This window comes from Rhinopithecus roxellana, chromosome 2, assembly GCF_007565055.1.
Source record: "Rhinopithecus roxellana isolate Shanxi Qingling chromosome 2, ASM756505v1, whole genome shotgun sequence".
Taxonomy (NCBI): domain Eukaryota; kingdom Metazoa; phylum Chordata; class Mammalia; order Primates; family Cercopithecidae; genus Rhinopithecus; species Rhinopithecus roxellana.
In genome coordinates this window covers 98,408,088-98,421,375 of record NC_044550.1, presented here as the reverse complement: position 1 = coordinate 98,421,375, position 13,288 = coordinate 98,408,088, and the positions used below count along the sequence as shown (strand labels likewise).

The 13,288-nt window shown below is 36.2% G+C and overlaps 1 protein-coding gene across 1 annotated transcript in view; it reads left to right on the top strand.

Moving 5' to 3' along the window:
• The window catches only part of DDX60 (DExD/H-box helicase 60), a 104,067-nt gene extending 93,059 nt beyond the window's left edge, over positions 1-11,008 (top strand). Inside the window, 5 exon segments of the mRNA XM_010384440.2 lie at positions 1,286-1,433; positions 2,857-2,999; positions 5,445-5,596; positions 6,600-6,662; positions 10,291-11,008. Coding sequence (XP_010382742.1) covers positions 1,286-1,433; positions 2,857-2,999; positions 5,445-5,596; positions 6,600-6,662; positions 10,291-10,390 — 606 coding nt within the window. The 3' untranslated portion in view covers positions 10,391-11,008.
• The last annotated feature ends 2,280 nt before the right edge of the window (positions 11,009-13,288 follow it).

Genomic DNA, 13,288 nt, shown 5'->3' with positions numbered 1-13,288 from the left:
CCAGAGGCTGAGAAGAGATCAGTCTTTCTGGCTATTTTTTTGGTACCCACTAAACATTCACTTCTCTGTCCCCCAGCTACCCTTCCCAGCCTCTGATAACCATCCTTCTACTCTATCTGCATAAGTTCAATTGTTTTAACTTTTAGTTCCTACAAAGTAGTGAGAATATGTGAAGTGTATCTTTTTGTGCCTGGCTGATTTCACTTAACATAATGACCTCCAATTTTTTTCATGTTGTTGAAAATGACAGGATCTCATTCTTTTTTATGGCTGAATAACTAAAAGAATATAATTGTATTGTTTGTAACACAAAGGATAAATGCTTGAGATGATGGATACCCCATTTACCCTGATGTGATTATTATGCATTACATGCCTGCATTAAAATATCTCATGTAATCCATGAATATACACACCTACTATGTACCCACAAAAATAAAAAATTAATAATTAAAAGGAAGTTCTAAATCAAGGTGTCTGGTGGGGGCTGCCCACCATCATAATGATGGTTGTCTTTATGCTGTGTTCTCACATGGTGGAAGGGGCAAGGGGGGCTCTCTGGGGTCTTTTTTTATGGACACTAATTCCAGTTATGAAGATGCCACCCTCATGACCTAATCATCTCCAAAGGCCCTGCGTCCTAATCCCATCACATTAAGTGTTCAAATTTTAACATACAAAGTTTGAGAAAATATAAAACATTCAGTCCACTACACTCTTCTGGATAATACAAAAAGAGGGAATATTTACTCTTTCTAAGGGCAAAAGTTAACTTTAATACCAAAACCTAACTAGGACATAATAAAAAGGGAAATTAGAGATACTTCTCTTTCATGAATATAAGTGAAAAAATAATTAACTAAATATTAGCAAAATGAATCCAGTGAGGTTTAAAAAACCCTCAAAACAAAATGAGATTTACTCTAGACATGCAAATGTACTTTGTCTCATTGCTTGCTGTTCAAATGTGTCACTAGAGTCTTTGAAATTTTCACAAGTCTAATGTTATTTGAGGGCATGCTTCTATTTAAAAGTGGTTTTGATTCAGTATGTCAAAATACATTTTTAAGGGTAATGAGTAAGGTATTTGTTTTCATAATTGCACATAGAAACAAAAGATGAAGTTACCTGAACTTCACCAGTGAAAAAATAAAACTGACATTATTGAATAAATATTAATAGATAACTATAGAATTATATTGCAGTGTTCTTTACCTTTCTTCTTCCAACGATTCAGTTTTGAAGGAAGGTAAATAGATCTCTCTGAAAATTTTTCGGCTTCTAGGTCTTCCTTGATGATCTCCCTGAGGATTTCAGTGATGCTTTAGATGAGTATAACATGAAAATTATGGAGGACTTTACCGGTTTTCTACGAATTGTTTCCAAACTGGCTGATATGAATCAGGAATATCAACTCCCATTGTCAAAAATCAGTAAGTATATTTTACCTCCACAGTGGAACAATTTGAAGAATAAGTAATCTTGCCTAAAAAGAGTTTATTCTGGAAGAAGAGTGGAACCCCAGAAAGGTTATTCTGCCCTCAAGTGAGGAGATTCCTTTTCCTTTCTAAAGAAAAATATTGTGCTTATTAGACATTAAAAGGGCAAAAGAGACTGAAACTAAGTAGGGCCATTTATAACCATCTTGTTAAATGCTGCTTCAGGGTCAAGCCTGGAAAACAGAGTAAGGGCATCTATGAGATGAAGAGAAATTAGGGACTAATTCTGTCACTCTGTCTTGAGAGGAAATACACTTAGTGTTCATAAACACAGATTCTGAGCATATTTCCTGGGTCCAAACTCTGGCTCGGCTACTTATTAGCTGTAATTTCTTGAGCGAGAGACTCCACACTCATGCCTTAGTTTTCTGAATAGATATATGAGAAAAGGAATAGCATTATCTACCTAGTTTTGATGAGTTTTAAATGATTAAATTAACATATATGAAGATCTTAAAATAGGGTTTTGTACATGGTTAACACTCTTAGCATTTGCTCTTTTTTTCATGAGCTAATAGATGGAAGCCTTCTAAGGGAAAATAGACACAATAAGGTGACCATCACAGGTGGGGTGAGATTGGAGTCTGTGAATATTATGCCTCAATAACAAATTAGACCAGTTTGAATGTCTGATCTGGGTTTTATAAGAAAATAAGTGGAAAATATATTTATTCTCATGCACTACTTCCAAACTTACTAATTGTGGTGCATGGTTTCAGGAAGGATTCTGAAGGCAAGTCTGAGTTCAGTAAGAAAAAGTAAAAAGGTTTGGGAGGCCAAGGCAGGAGGATCACGAGGTCAGGAGACCAAGACCATCCTGACTAACACGATGAAACCCCATCTCTACTAAAAATGCAGAAAAATTAGCCGGGTGAGGTGGCGGGTGCCTGTAGTCCCAGCTACTCGTGAGGCTGAGGCAGGAGAATGGCCTGTACGCGGGAGGTGGAGCTTGCAGTGAGCCGAGATCGCAACACTGCACTCCAGCCTGGGCGACAGAGTGAGACTCCATCAAAAAAAAAAAGAAAGAAAGAAAGAAAGAAAAAGTACAAAGGTAATAACAATAATTCTCTGATAAGAGTATACAATTTAAATTTAGTCTTTCATTTCTTATTAAGGCAACTAAAATATAATACACATTTTTATAATAGTGATACTAACATTAATAGCCAACTTTCACTGAATGTATTCTGTGCCAAGCTGTGCTGCTCACCTTATGTGATCTAACTTACAAAACATTTCAGTCTTCATTACATGAAGCTGAATGGCTCCCCTTGTAACATGGTCTAGAGAAAGTATCTGAGGTTTGACAACTTGCCTGAGTTCAAAACACTAATCTATCCCTAAGTATTATTGTCAGAATTCACAGGTAAAGAATGTGAAGACTCTCAACTCGTATCTCATTTGATGAGCTGCAAGGAAGGAAGAGTAGCAATTTCACCATTTGTTTGTCTGTCTGGGAACTTTGATGATGATTTGCTTCGACTAGAAACTCCAAACCATGTAAGTGAAGAGTGGGGTGTGTTAATAAAAGGTGTTTAAGAAACAATGGATTTATATTGCTAGGCGGCTTAGAAGGAACTTCAAATTTCCCAGATTAAAAAGGAAAAAAAATCTGGGTGTATCAACAGATACATTCAGGAATTGGTGCTCTTGAAGTCAATATGATTTCAGTTTCTCAGAGTTGGCCTGAGGACCCTGCTCAGAGAGTTTCCAAACACCACTACTTTTCTTCCATCTTTGAAGACTCTACTGATACTGACACAGGTTTGTTGTGGAAGAACCATGTAAAACTATCTTCAGGCTTTCTCAGTACTACTGTAAGTGCTGTAAATACTACTTATAGTCTGCATCATTGATGCCTAAAATGGAATGCAAAGAACTAGACACATTTGGAAGATCCTGGCTAATTCATATGAATGTTGACACTTGGTGAAATTTAATTCTTTTAATACAAACTTTGAGAAAACATGTTTTATTACATTTGATATTATGGATTGACATTGGTGTCTCAACTCTAATACATACATGTATTGGATTTTATTCCAAAATCATAGTCATGTATCACTTAAAATAATTTTGAAGACTATATACATCTTGTGCATTTTAAATTAACACATATATTTTTATCCTAAATTTAAATTCTGAAGATACAGTTTTTAGTTTCAAATAAATGTTGATGTGTTAAAACCAATGCATCATTCTTTCAATTGTATAAAATGGAATACCAACAAGAAAGTGTTTTCATACCCATAGTCAGTAAGTTAAGAACAAGTCAGGAAAACTTTTTATAAGGATTTATAAATTTGCAGTTCTTTCTCTCTTGAACTCACATTTTCTTTCCATATTCCCTCACATTTACCTTACCCAACTCACTTTATACAAATGTACTTTACTAGAGTAAGTTATAACCTCTTAAACTTGTTTTGCTTTTATTGTTTATTTTAATTAACAAAATTAATTTTACATTGTAATATAATGCTAAGTATACATACAAATATATCTTTTATAGCATATAGATAAGTTCTAAAGCAGTGAACTTATCTATAACATATAGATAAGTTCTAAAGCATTATTTTATAGCATATAGATAAGTTCTAAAGCATGGACACCATGTACTAAGGATCGGTGTACTCCTCCTATGTTTCATTTTCTTGTCTCCCCTCTTCTCCCAGGCCATCAACCTTTCTAAACTTGGTGTTTTTCACTTTCCTTTTTAAAAACTACATATTACGAAATCCTTTTTTATATTTATTTGCTTTTGAATTTTATGAAAAGTGAAGGAACAGTTACTGCAGTCACCTGAAAGTCGCTTTTATTTACATTCAGTGCTATGCCTTAAGGTTCATCCCTGTTGTAACATCAAACTGTCTTTTATTTTTACTATTTAATAATATTTTATAGTGTGAATATCAAACAGCCCATTAATCTGTTCTCCTGTTTCAAATAGTTGTGTTTGTTTCTCATCTTTGCTATTACACACAGTGTTGCTATGGATGTCTCGTGTGTATGTGCAATAGTTTCTCTTAGGTATTGATTTTCTGGGTTAAAATAATTTTCTGAGTCATATAGGAATAAGAATATTCAAATATTAAACTTCTCAAACTACTACCAACTCATTTAAAAAATAGCTGTGCCAAACAAGTCTTAGCAGGGGTGAAGGCAGTTGATACCTGTCACTTGAATGGTTACCTGCAAATTATTAAGTTTTAATAATAGAGTCTTGTTTAGATACTGTTACAATTTATAATTTGCATCACTGATCTGCATAAGTACATGGAGTCAACTCTTGTTATTCATAGATATTTATGTATGAATTTGCTTAGTTGTTAAAATTTATTTGTAAGTTCCAAAAAAAAAAAGTAGCTGTGCCAATTTACACTCATACTAATGGTATGCTAGAGTTCTATTGATTCTGTATAGTAGTTTTCAAAAAATGAGCAGACATGGGAAACTATTCGCCTTCTTCTTTTTACTTTCCTTCTTTTTGTTCTCCTTCTTTTTGTTCTCCTTCTTCTTCCTCCTTCTTTTTATTCCGGTAATTGGGTTCCAAAGTTGTTTGAGTTGTTCAGTTGATTTTTTTTCTTGTGATGTATAATCCTCTAGCTCATTGATATCCTGTTTACAAGTAAATTCCTTTCACCAATAAGGAGAATGAAATGGTGTTAGGTTTTCTTTCCTAGTGTTTCTATCTTCCAGTGGATGGATGGTTGAAAGTGTCATCGGTATTTTGTGGATGCAATAATCCTCATGGGATGGAGCTGAGCGACTCTCCAGTCTTGCTTAGGATGATGCTACCACAATGTGTGGGTAACACCCTCTTCCTTCACAGCGAAGAATGGGCTTTAAAAATGGTGACTAAAGGATGTAACTACAAAGCACCACATAAGAAATTATCAACTTTCTTTATACATAAGTAATACATTAAGAAAAATCGTGTTTTCTCAGGTTACTCTAGGCACAATCAGTATAAATCGCTCTCAGGCTCCAGTGCTGTTGTCACAGAAATTTGATAACCGAGGAAGGAAAATGCCGCTTAATGCCTATGCACTGGATTTCTACAAACATGGTTCCTTGCTAGGATTAGTCCAGGATAATAGGTATGTCCTCTCTGTCTATGTTTCTCTGTACCCCAATCTCCGTCTCTAATGAATTAATTTAATGAATTTTAAGAAAGAATCCTCACTATAGTTTCAAATATAGGTTAAATCATACTAAGCATACTAGATTTTATTTTTAGAGACTAATGGCAAGAGAGAATAACAAATTTGGTATTATTTTTGTTTGTGGTTTTCCAGCAAAATCTTGGCACTTAGGCCAGCTCACATGACATGATGTTGTACTCTAACAATATAAATATTTGCATATGCTCATAGATATATTTTTATTTATTACTCTCCTGTTTATTCATTATTAGATATTTTAAAACTGAAAAATAATGGCATGCTCTCCAATATTTGAGAAGAGTAGATATAGGACTGAGTGCATGACAATTGTTTTAGTTCTGTGGCAGGAAAAACATTTTCAAAAATAGTAACCAGGGGTAAACACTCTTGGATTTACCTAGGATGAAGAAATTGACTTGGGCACTGAGCACATAGATGTGGGGAGGGGCATTTGGTCACACCAAAGCAGGAAACCAATTTTGTTTGTTACATAAAATGTTGGAGAAATCCTTATAGAATGAAGGTATTAAAATATCTGACACTCTTCAAAGATGTTGAGCACTGTTTTGAAAAAAAGTGACTCACTGTGAATAAAGCAGCTGTGACATTAGTAACTGATACATCTGTTTCTTCCCTTTTGAGTCTCTAGCTCCAATTTACCCTCCTGAGCTTTATTTTCCTATTTTGGTTATCTCCTGAGATGGCCAGCCTCCGATTTGTATTGCTTATCTATGATGGTGAAATTTCAACTCTTGAATTCATAATCACCATTGCTATAGATTAAATCAATATCTAGGAGTCTGTGGCAGAAATAATTCTTGGAAAGAGATCTTGACAGACAAAAGTACCTGTTACTGATAAATTCAGCATTTAAATACAAGATAGGATGTTCTTTAATGTTTTGTGTTATTAATTTTCAAAATGTTGTTTTGTTTAGGATGAATGAAGGAGATGCTTATTATTTGTTGAAGGATTTTGCACTCACCATTAAATCTATCAGGTGTGTTACATATTTAAATATTGATTTTAGATTTTTTAATTATTTATTTATAATTTTAAAAATGTTGAGCTCTAACTATAAGCCAGGTACATGAAGATGCCATTAAACTTCTTCTGTGCTATGCATTTCAACTCTCCAAAGGCTCTGCAGAATATCTCCTTATCTCTGTCAAATGCCATATACATATACAGGGTATTCCTGTTGTGTTATTTCTATAACAGAATTAATTCCGATGTCTAGTTGAGATGAAGTTTCATCCAGACTAGAGTCTCAGCCCCAGGCATCATGCACTGACAGGCAGCAATATCTGAAAGCTTCACTGAGTCCTAGATCCTTGTATTCTCAATTGCCACAAGCAATGTGTGTCAAGGACATGATATTTCAGAGGGCTCCTTAGGGTTCTATCTGGTTCCTGGTTTATATTCACTTACATACTTTGAATTTCATGTTTTCTCCGATGTTTTCTGCAGGCTCCCTCTGACTCTGACCTTTCATGGTGGCCTTCTATTTTCATCTGTAACAAAACCTAGTGGGGTCCCAAGCAACACCAAACTTTATGTGGGTACCCCATTCTTAGGTTTCATTGACCATCTAATGTTGCTTAGTTGGATGTCCATCTTTCTTTTTCTTTTCTTTTTTTTTTTTGAGACGGAGTTTCACTCTTGTTGCCCAGGCTAGAGTGCCATGGCGTGATCTCGGTTCACCGCAACCTCTGCCTCCTGGGTTCAAGCGATTCTTCTGCCTCAATCTCCCAAGTGGCTGGGATTACAGGCATGTGTCACCACACCCGGATAATACTGTATTTTTAGTGGAGACGGGGTTTCTCCATGTTGGTCAGGGTGGTCTAGAACTCCTGACCTCAGGTGATCCGCCCGCCTTGCCCTCCCAAAGTGCTGGGATTACAGGCGTGAGCCACCGCTCCCAGCCTAACTGTCCATCTTTCTAAAGCCTTCAATCTGCATGCAGCTCAATACTTTATGGGTGTGGCTTTGTCCTGTCACTTTTTATATGTTTAATTTGCCACAAATCTCTCCATTATTAGGTTCTTGCTAATCAAGTCTCTTTTTATATCTTGGATCTGAGCAGAATCAGGCCTGTTTGGACTTTTTATACAGACAGTAAAACTTTTGGGAGCAGAAGGAAACTGCTTTGTCCACTTGGAATATCTTGAATAGGGTATTCCTTGAGTGGCTCATAGTTATTCAAGTTATAATCTCCAGAGCAGCCCTAGAAACTCCACAGACTTAGAAGCTGCTCAAAAGCCTGAGCAAGGAAATCACTCATTTGTGCATTCATCTAAGAAGTATTAAAGCGTTATTGGTATGAGACACTTCCTAAGCATTTGGGCTATAAAGGATCATAATTTTTTTTTTTTTTTTTTTTTTTGGAGACAGAGTCTCGCTCTGTCACCCAGGCTGGAGTGGAGTGGTGCGATCTTAGCTCACTGCATCCTCACCTCCCAGGTTCAAGCGATTCTCCTGCCTCAGCCTCCTAAGTAGCTGGGACTACAAGTGTACACTACCATGCCCGGCTAATTTTTTTTTTTTTTTAAATTTTAGTACAGATGGGGTTTCACCATACTGCCTAGGCTGGTCTCAAAATTCCTGAGCTCAGGCAATCCACCCACCTTGGCCTTCCAGAGCGCTAGGATTACAGGCAAGAACCACTGCACCTGGCCAAAGGATCATTAAATTGATATATATGTTTTAAAAAAAATTCTTACATGTGTAGTGAAAGAAGTTGACTTATAGACCTTACAAACACGGTCAGAGCTATGATGGCAGATAAGGGAATGAATAACTCTACTTGCATTCAAAGAAAGAGTCTCAAATGAAGTAATTTTTTGACTAAGCCTTAAATTATGGGGAAGAAGAAATAGTATTTTCAAAGTACAGACATGAGAAGGGGCCTGAGGGTCAGGGATAGACTCCAAGCTCACTACACGGACATGGAGAATATGGGCATTTGACAGAGATGGGGGAAGATGCTGGGTTGTTATAAGAGACTTTACATGGAATTTGGATCTACATCAGGAAAGGTCTTTATGTTAACATTAAGAAGTTTGGGCTTCGTTTTTTGAGCAATGTGTAGACAGTGCATAAGCATGAAAGGGGCATGAGCATGTAGATTATATATGTGGCAGAAATGTGTAGGTGCAAAGGCTGTAACAGTCATTCAGGTGAAAATGAGTGAAGGTCTGAATTAAGGGAATTGAAATATGATGCAGAAGAGTGATGAGAAAAATATTTACGAGGTAAAATTCAAGAAATTGGTAAAAAAATTTTATGCAGTTCGTAAAGATGACCAAAGTTCCTATTTTTGTTAAGGATGCATAGGAAACAAGGATAAGCATGACACGTGGGGATGAGAATGAGAAATAGTGAGCTAGAATTTATACACATCACATTATATCTGGGAGATATCAATCAGGAGTAAAAGATAGTAGTCAAATGATAAGTCTCTAACTCAGAAGGAAATTTGGTGTTGTAGAGACAGAAGAGATCAGTTTTTGTGGTAGGTCAGTGATAACACTAGAAAATAACTGGAATTCTAGTGGAAACAGGTAGGTGCAAATAATAAAAGGCTGATAAGATGTCAGATCATGATAGTTTTCTGCCCTTGATCAGCCCAGCTGTACTGTTCATTCTTGGATTTCTTCTTTCCTTTTTTGTTATCTGTACATTAGTTTCTTAATGCTGCTGCAACAAATTACCACAAATCTAGTGGCTTAAACCGACACAGATTTATTATTTGACAGTGCTGGAGGTCGGAAGTCCAAAACCTATCTTCTTAGGCTCAATCCAGTTGTCAGTAGGGCTGCATTTCTTTGTAAAGGCTCTTAAGGGACAATCTACTTTTATTGCCTTTTCCAACTTTTAGAGGCTGCCAGCATTCCTTGGCTTGTGACTCCCTTTGATCTCCAAAACCAGCAATGGTTCGTAGACTCTCACACTGCATCATTCTGACTCTTTCCTGCCTCACTCTTCCACTTACAGGGACCTTTGAGATTACACTGAACCGGCCCAGATAATCCAGGATTATTTTCCTATCTCAAGGTCAGCTGATTAGCAACTTTACTTCACTCTGCAGCCATAATTCATTCCCCTTTGCCATGTAACCTGACCTATTCATCGGTTTCTGGGGAATATATAATGTGGACATCTTTGGAGGGACATTATCTTTTTTACACATTTAGGTAAAGAAAGGAATATTTTCCTTTTCGTAGATGTAGCTGCCTGTGGATTTCAGTATACACTGGACACACTAGCATAAACAAAACAAAATGATTTCACAAGAGATACATAGAGGAAAGAAAAGGAATTTGCACTGCACTATTGAAGGGAGAAGGGATCGAGTTATACGGAATTTGATGGCTTTTCAGACTCTCTTGGTTCTCTCTTGACTATTAGTCAAGGAGAAGAATTGCATGGGGGTTGTTTTGTTATCTTTTCTTAAATGTTGTTACAAGTTTTTTTAGGAGACGTATGTTTCTTATCATTATTCCTCATATTTTGCTGACATAATTTCATCATCTGATGGGATTTACTTCTGCTTACCCAAGGAAAGCCTTTCTTATAATATTCAATCTCAGTAAAATGGATCCTATATTTTTTTTCCCCATTTCCAGTGTTTCCCTGCGTGAGCTATGTGAAAATGAAGATGACAACGTTGTCTTAGCCTTTGAACAGCTGAGTACAACTTTTTCGGAAAAGCTAAACAAAGTCTAAAAACAAAGTCTATGCAAACCACTTAAAAATAATTCCATAGTAGTTTTTCACGTCACATTTTTCATTCTCATGCTTCTTGCCAGAAATACATTATGATAAAGTGGAAAGATCAAGCACTTTGGAATCAAACAGAGTTGCAATCAAACCTGCCATGTTCTATCATGAATACTCACAAATTATTTAGTATACCTGAATCTTGGTTTCTTTTTATAACTGAGTAATAATTGTTACGTCTCAGGTAGTTTGAGGATTGACTAAGAAAATGCAGGAATGTTGTATGTGACTGAATAACAATTTTTACTCTGTGAAGCCAAAGTAAATATAATATTGTCAGTATTTTTATCCCCAGTGTCAATATTTATAAAATGCTTATTAAGGCTAGAAAAAATGAATACAATATCCTGAAGGTGAAATATATTCTCTTCAATTAGCATAAATATGATTACATAAGTTAGCTGTACAGCTATTGAGATAGTCCTTTCTAGTAAACTTAAATTACTTTTTAAACATACATTTTGTGATGATTTAACAAAAATATAGAGGATGATTTACTTTATTGTAATTGTATATAAGTGACTGGAAAACCACAAAGAAATAAAGTGGGTTCGATCTGTTTACCGTTGTTCTCATTGTGTTAAATATCTGTATCTGTCAATCCTCTGGCATAATCTATTCATCATATATATTGTAATTTATATATAATAATCTTCCCCCTTTACCCTTAGTCTCAGGTCACAATTCTAGAATCTATTTTAGATCCTAAACTGAAACGTAAAATTTTTTTCCTCAGAGCAAAAAGTCTGCTGTCTCCTGCCACCCAGATGTCTTACTGAAAGAGGATCTTTTGTATGCTATTATTTATAAATAGATTATATTGACTTAGAATAAAACCTGTTTTTCATTTTGTCTGGAGATAGAAGAATATTCTGATTTCTGGGACTAACCCATCATTTCGTGTACCATGTTATAAATCTCTACCATTTTTGGGCGAATCTCATTTTCATTACTTAAAATAAGCACTACAAGTACCCTGAACACCAAGACACTTAGAAACTAAAGTGTTTTCTGTTTTGGGTTGGTAGGCTATTAATTACTGCCTCAATTTCAGAACTTGCTATTAGTCTATTCAGGGATTCTACTTCTTCCTGGTTTAGTCTTGGGAGGGTGTATGTGTCCAGGAATTTATCAATTTCTTCTATATTTTCTAGTTTATTTGCATAGAGGTGTTTATAGTATTCTCTGATGGTAGTTTGTGTTTCTGTGGGATCGGTGGTGATATCTCTTTTATCATCTAGCTGCACCCTATTTCTGTAATTTTGTTATTTCAAGACCTATATACATGGAGGCCAGGCGTGGTAGTGCATGCCTGTAATCCCAGCACTTGGAGAGGCCAAGGTGGGCAGATCACGTGAGGTCAGCAGTTCGAGATCAGCCTGGCAAACATGGTGAAACTCCATCTGTACAAAAAATACAATAAATTAGCCAGGCGTGGTGGCTCATGCCTGTAATCCCAGCTACTCTGGAGGCTGAGGTGAGAGAATCGCTTGAACCCAGGAGGTGGAGGTTGCAGTGAGCCAAGATCATGCCACTGCACTCCAGCCTGGGTGACAGAGCAAGACTTTGTCTCAAAACAAAACAAAACAGCAACAACAACAAAAACCTATGTAAATGGAATCAAATCATACAATATGTAACCTTTTGAGATACGCTTTTCTCACTTAGCATAATTTCCTTAAGACCATCCAAACCACTGTTTATATCAATAGTTTATTTCCTGTTTATTAATGAATAATATTCTGTGATGTGGATGTACCATAGTTTGTTCACCTTTCAACCCACTGAAGGACATTTAACTTGTTTCTAGTTTTAGGTTATGCCGTAAATATTCATGTTTCTTCTGTTTTTATTCTCCTATTTCTCCTTTCTTGTATTCCTGTGAATTACCTGAACATTTTTAGGCATACTTCTTGACTTACTTATATTGTTTTTGAGTATATCGCTATATGTAGTATTCTTAGTGGTTTCTCTAGGTGTTGCAATGTACATGTCTTTGTTTTCTGTTGCTATAACAGAATATTACAGAATGGATAATCTGTAAAGAACAGAAGTTTATTTGGCTTCCGGTTTTGGAGGCTGAGAAGTCCAAGGCCATGGTGTTGGCATCTGGTGAGGGCCTTCTTGCTGCTTTACAATGTGGCAGAGAGCATCATACAGTGAGAGGGCATGAGTATGTTGGCTCAGGTCTCTTCTATCTGGAGGCTGCATTGCAGTGGTGTGATCTGTTTACTGCAGCCTCCGCCTCCAGATTCAAGCAATTCTTGTGCCTCAGCCTCCTGAGTAGCTGGGATTACAGGTTTGTGACACCACATCCAGCTAATGTTTGTATCTTTAGTAGAGATGGGGTTTTGCCATGTTGACGAGGCTGGTCTCAAACCCCTGACCTCAAGTGATCCACCCTCCTCAGCCTCTCAAATTATATTTTTATCTTCTTATAGTCATCAGTTCCACCATAGGGATCTCACTCAGATAATCTTACCTGATCCTAATTATCTCCCAAAGGCCTCATTTCCAAATATCATCAACATATGAATCTGGGAACTAAGTTTTCAAAACATGAAATTTGGGGGACACATGGAAACCATAGCAATACACATGTAACTTATCACAGTATACTGAGGTATTAAAGTTTTTATCACCTTATTTTTATTTAGGTTTGTTTACCCTCCACACATTTAAAATATAATTTCCTTAAATATTTCCTCCAAATACATTGAGCACCACATTAGATAATGTGCTTCAACTCTCCAATATGATTTAAAAAGCTCATGAGAAGAATATTCTATTTAGCCCTATTTCTTTTCCCTTCTGGTTTTCTTCTTTCCTTTCTGAAGTCCCACG